The sequence below is a fragment of the Paramormyrops kingsleyae genome, chromosome 10 (assembly GCF_048594095.1).
Source record: "Paramormyrops kingsleyae isolate MSU_618 chromosome 10, PKINGS_0.4, whole genome shotgun sequence".
Lineage (NCBI taxonomy): Eukaryota > Metazoa > Chordata > Actinopteri > Osteoglossiformes > Mormyridae > Paramormyrops > Paramormyrops kingsleyae.
The window spans coordinates 4,814,802-4,821,068 of record NC_132806.1 but is presented as its reverse complement, the minus strand read 5'-3'; the positions used below and the strand labels follow the sequence as shown (position 1 = coordinate 4,821,068).

The 6,267-nt window shown below is 35.8% G+C and overlaps 1 protein-coding gene across 1 annotated transcript; it reads left to right on the top strand.

Moving 5' to 3' along the window:
• Positions 1 to 528: 528 nt before the first annotated feature.
• On the top strand, positions 529 to 6,009 carry LOC111841792 (uncharacterized). Its single transcript, XM_023807789.2, has 6 exons — positions 529 to 620; positions 798 to 1,145; positions 2,939 to 3,289; positions 3,613 to 3,732; positions 4,500 to 4,546; positions 4,706 to 6,009. The coding sequence occupies exons 1-6, from the start codon at positions 587 to 589 to the stop codon at positions 4,829 to 4,831; spliced, it is 1,026 nt and encodes a 341-aa protein (XP_023663557.2). The 5' UTR covers positions 529 to 586; the 3' UTR covers positions 4,832 to 6,009.
• The last annotated feature ends 258 nt before the right edge of the window (positions 6,010 to 6,267 follow it).

Sequence of the window (6,267 nt, the reverse complement as noted above, 5' to 3'; positions counted from 1 at the left end):
ATGTCGCTAGACAGTGGCAAATAAACTGATTCACCATTTACTCTCATGTACAGCACTTTAAATGCTTGCTCTAAATGCAAATGTGAAAATGTAAATGTAAGCAGTAAAGCTACAATTTAAGTTCTGTTTGCATGGTGGATGAACACTTAAACTCTCTTTTGAGTGTGATTAGAAGATCTAATACTTTGGAAAACTTAAGAACTGTGTAATATGAGAGACTGTCTAATATCAGATTGATAACAAAAGACTGAGACTGTGCTGAGCTTGTCTGAGAGAGATGATTAGCAAATGCCCTCCCACAGTGTCTCAGCACTCCGTACAAAGAACTTCATATGCTCAGTATCTGTTCCTGTTTATCTAATTGTTCTCGTTTTAACTGGCAGTTAAGGAGTAAATTAATAAACATCATGTAAGTGTAGATCAGAATGCCTTTTCACTATTATTTAAATTCCTGTGTGAACAGCCAATCAGATCAGCCTGATGTGTATCTTGTACCTCTCTGTTTCCTGCCCTTTCATCCCGACCACGACCATGACCTCTCACTTAGCAGCAGAGCAGTTTATTCTAAACAAGTGGAACCACAAAGATGTTCAGACTCTTTGGTCTTCTCATCATCATTAGTAGGGTCCTAAAATATAAATTATAAATTTTTTATTTTATTTTAATATTTTCATATATTTGTATGATGTAATCAGTGGAATAAGTATTTGGCCATTTAATCTTCATCATAGTTAATAGTTATTTTGCTTACTGTTATGATGTATATCACGTTCATTTGTGTTTTTCTGTTTTTCCAGACACTGCACTGGCTGTGGATGTTGTTCAGCCCAGTCTCCTGATGAGGGTTCAGCTTGGAGACAGTGTGACCCTGACATGCTTCTGTCCAGACGATGTTACTTACCTTACTTGGTTTAGGCAAGCTGTTGGTCAGAAGCCCCAGCTCATGGCAAGGACAGTTACTCTTTTTTCTGTTGAATTTGACAAGAAATATAAAAATATAAAACGTTACTCCTTACAGAATGCAAAGGGGAGTTTTAACCTCACTATTTCCAACGCGGAGCCGTCAGATTCTGCAGTGTATTATTGTGCTGCTGTGTTTCTTCATGAGGTCACCTTTGGGAATGGAACCTTTGTCATAATCACAGGTAAATGAGATTCCAGGTATTTTTGTATTTGCTTTATTATACTGTCAGTAAGATTATTCCCTGTAAAATATGTTTGAGAGTTGAGTCATGTGTCAATATAAAATTAGCAAAGATACCTTATTGTCTGCTTTGCTCCATTAATGTTTTTCTAAACAACATTAAACAAAAATCATTTATTATTATTATAATTATTATCATTATTATAGAATTTGTTACATTTTGCTTGCTGTCAGTAATCTTCAGCCAAAAGCCTAACCTTCTCTTTATACAGAAGTTAATGTTATACATTGCAGCCTCTTTAAAACAAATGAAATAAAAATGTTTGAGTTGCTATATATAGGACTGTGCAAAAATCTTAAGCAACAAAAAAAAAAATATTTTTCACATTATTTATCTGAACAGTCAGTGTATATTCGCTCAGGAAAAAAAACATGATTTGACATAAGAATCAGGGATGTGCCCCATTCAGATCTTATTCGAGAATGGGCCTTAAATTTCAGTTCATTTTGTTAATCTGAATTAAATTTGAATTGTGATTGAAAACAGGATGTGGCATTGCAATTCATATTTGAATTTAAGGAAGTAGAATGAAAAAGGATTTGGATTCAAATAAGTTCATATATGTACTGTAAGTGTAGCTTTTAACTATACAGTCTATTATTTAAATATGAATTACACATAGAAACATTAACATTATGTATCATTATTATAAAAATGTCATTTTGTTCAGAATGAAATAATGTAACATTTGAAGTGTCACCTAAAATAATAATTGAACTGTCATTTTGTGTACCATGGTGGATCTGCTCATAGGGAAAGCTGAGTGTCTCTCCTCAAAAGTTAGTGACTGCAGTTTCTAACCTAAGAAACGTCCCAAACTCTTTTCCTGCGTCAAAAGTCAAACTAGTCCCTGTTCCTGTCATGAAAGCTTCACATAATGTCACTGTTACCTGAGCCAACCATGTTTATCAGAGGATGCCAACCCTTTGGCTGCAGCTTCCTCTGCACATGCTGAGAGAGTCTTCAGTGTAGCAGGAAAAGATTTCAGGGCAGAACATTGAAAATTAAATTGTAAATCCTTTGCAGATATTATGCTGACTAAATAAAATAATAATGAAAAATTAGACATGTTTATTGGAATGAAGCATGACATTTTGCTTTTTGCTGTAGTGCTGTGGTTGAATGGAAAAACTTACTTTTCTACACATAAGAAAATAAATAGGAGCAACTACATGAAACAAAAGTAATTCCTATTGCTATGTATACTTTTTATTTAATGTTAAAAAAGAGAGAAACTATTAATCAGCAAACAGTAACAAGTAAATATAATACATTTGGCTCTTGAGTTAAACCATGCAGGTTCTACAGCAGAATCCTCAAAATTACTAACACACATCAACAGCTAAATACGCAAAAACAATAAATACCTTCCTGTGGAAAAGGGGCAACTTATACCAAATGGATATTGATAGAATCATGAAAATTGTGCAAATATAATGTACACTTCATACACTTAATTTTTTTGAAGTGAAAAGGATTGAATTATTCTTTTTCAAATTAATAAATGGAATTTCAGTTCAAAGTTTCTGAATTTCGCACAATGCTGATAAGAATATATACTAATAAAGGGTAATACAATTAGAAAAAAAGACAAGATTTTTTTTTTTCTCTCTAAGAAATTGGTGATTTGTTGGATGACTACCTCACCAAAATCAGTAAGAATAATCTTTGAGGATCTGTATTTTCCATCTTTTCTCTCAAAGGCCTGTCATCATAAACATTTTGCTTTTCAGGTAAAGACTCCATCAGCAGGACTGTGGTACAGCAGCCTGTGTCTGACACAGTGCAGCCAGGAGACTCTGTGAGCCTGCAGTGTACAATAGAGACTGGGAGCTGTGCAGGAGAACACAGTGTTTACTGGTTCAGACATGGATCAGGAGAATCCCTTCCAGGAGTCATTTACAGCCACGGAAACAGGAGTGATGAGTGTGAGAAGAGCCCTGAGGCTGGATCTCCTACACGGAGCTGTGTCTACAGCCTCCCCAAGAGGAACCTCAGCCTCTCTGATGCTGGGACTTACTACTGCGCTGTGGCCATGTGTGGGGAGATGCTGTTTGGGAACGGCACACAGCTGGATATAGATGGTAACACCTAGTGTGGAGAGTATATCTACTTCTGTTGTGGTTTTATTGCTATTAAGACATGGACTTATTTATTTTGCTTTTTTAATGTAATGTAATTTTTTATTTATGCACTTAATTACACAAATGTTAATTTAACAATTATTGGAAATATTACTTAATACAAATAGTTAAAATGCAAAATTCCAAAAGTTCATATTAAAAATTGACTACTTAAAAAACAGCTGCTGCAATTTATTATAGATTTTATCTTTAACTAATGTAACCTAAGCAAATGGGAAATGTGTCTCTATATCATTATGCTGAAATCTATTTCTTTGTTATAGGCTATCAGAAGCTGCTGGATCCTCTTCACTCTGGCTTGCTGATAGTTTTATCTTGCAGCATTATTCTGAACGTTGCCTTCATTTGTATAAGATGTAAAATGACCTGTACACACTACGCAGGTACGCTGCCCGGCTTTATGCACTCAGAAGAAGGACAAAACATATTTTTAACAAAGACTGATGTGCTTATAACAGAATATAATTGTTTAATACTAGATAAATATTTTTGCATTAAATCCACTCTTGTGGGAAACACAATATCCCTTATTAAAATCTTACCTAATTTATTTGCATAGCTTTAGTATTTTGCAAAATATACTGAGATATACAACACATGTTGCAGTAAGTTGCATATCAATAACATTTATTAGTCTGCCTGGCCCTCCTGTCCCCTCCCCAGTGTGGCCCTAATGAGCCACTCCTGTTGCTCGTTGTCCCCTCGTTAGTCGTTGTATATGTCTGTCACTGTGCCTGTCACTGTGCTCATCTTCCCGGATCTCGGTCTGACCCTGAACCTTTCCCCTGCTTGTTCCCTGTTCTCCTGTTTGGATCCCTCATGGTCGCGCTTTGTTTTCCCCATAACTGTTAATGTTTTGCCTAATAAAGCCCATCTCCGTTCACCTTACGCCAGCCCACATGTTGTTCCTTCCCTTGTCATGACACTTCAAATCTCTTGAAATCTTCTTTATAGCAATTCTACTATATGTAATATATTATAAGAAACAACACATATCCAAACATGCACACTGAAATTGACAGAAATCATTTTTATTTTGATTTTGTGACAAAAAGTATTGTAAATTCCCTCCAAATTTAGGAATGTTATCCAACCACTGAATTTTATTGTGTGAAAATATATATGTTGCTTTATTATATATTTTAAACAGATCAGAAAAACAGTGATGTATCGAAAGTGGAATGGTCACGTAAGCAGGTATGTAATAAATATTTCAAACTATAAATAATCAGCAAAAATAATAAAAAAAACAACGTAAAATGATTTCCATCCTGGGATCAGCATTTTAAGTGCTATTTGTGCATATAAGTAAAACAGATTTTTATCCATCCAATTCTGCCATCTTTGTCTCCACAGTGCCATGACGAGGACACACTGAATTACGCTGCCCTGAATCTTAAGAACCCAAAACCCAGGAGACAGAAGAAAGACGGGAATAATGACACTCTGTATTCTGACCTCCGCTACAGGGATTATGAATAAAAATGCTTCTCATTCATGTTAGTTATACAGAGTGTTCAGGGTGTAGCTTTAATAATGTTCAGAAGGAGAGCAGGGGAGCCAGTGCTTCTGAGACTGGATCACTGGATTTTACGGTGCACCAGTGCTGAGTTTGGTGTCAGTGTCTTTGGGGTGCATTTTTACTGGAAGTACAAATGTTCAGGCCAGACTGGTGGCTGAGGGAGGGGGAGAGGGGAGCCACAGAGATTATTTCTTCATGACTTGGGGGGAATAAGTGGCTTTGATGTTGTGGAAAGGCTGAGTTGCTGCAATCAGTTCTTTGATGTCACACATGCTTACTTGTCTCCCTTGTATACCATGGTGAATGGTTAGGGGCAAACAAACAGAGACAGATCGATGATATTAAACAGACAAAAAAAAATTAAATGAAAATTTAAAGTGTTCTTAAATTACATTTTTCATTTAATTATGTGTACTGTATATATTTCTGTAGGATAAACCTGTATAAATACCTGTGTCATTAATAATGATGTAGATAATTAAGAAAGAACAGTTTTGTTTTTTGTTCCCTGTCCTGTTATTTGGTTCACAAACACACACACACACACACAAACACACATACAGACACACACACATCATTACGGATATAGGTTACCCTCGATGTGCACTATGATTTCTTGTTAACTTCATTTTATTTCATTACATCTGGTCCTTTCACGTAATCATACTGTTTAATGAAACACCAAAAGAAATATAGATCGAGCCACTGTATGACCTGTGTTAGAAAAATTTCTGAAGGTTGTGAATGTGCCAATCCTGTTTTAAATTAAGTTTAGGTTTTGTAAGGGAAGAAATTAGACTAACAGAAAGAATATTTCAGTTTCATTACAGCATCCACTTTACAAAATACAGTGGTACCTCAGATCTCGAATTTAATCCTTTCAGAACTCCGGATTGAATCCTCAAAAGTTCGAGTTGTGATCGAATTTTCCCCATAAGAAATAATGGAAAACAAATTAATTGATTCCTGGCTGGAAAAAATTACACCTAATATGTCTTTTTTTTAGCATTTAAACACAAAATGAATCGGATAAAACAAGAAGAGCATATACTGTACTAAACACATCTAAGCACATTTATCAAAGCAGTAATTTGTAAAGCAAGAAAATAAATGTATCCGAACAATGTGTAAAGTTAAATAAAACAATGTGTCCTGCTCCAATCGTCTGCTCCTTCTGTGTGCCACGCCCCCTCGTTAACCCCGTGTGGAATCCCTGTGTGATCAGCTGTTTCTGGTTGTTGTCATTAGTCCTCTGTATTTAGTCGGTGTTTCAGTTTGTTTTCCCTTTCCGGTCATTGTATTGTCCGTCTGCGTTTTGCCTGCCTTACCTGTAATTAAACCCCGTATTCCCTGATACCCTGACGTCTGCGCCTTTGTCTCCGTTCCGTCCTGCTCG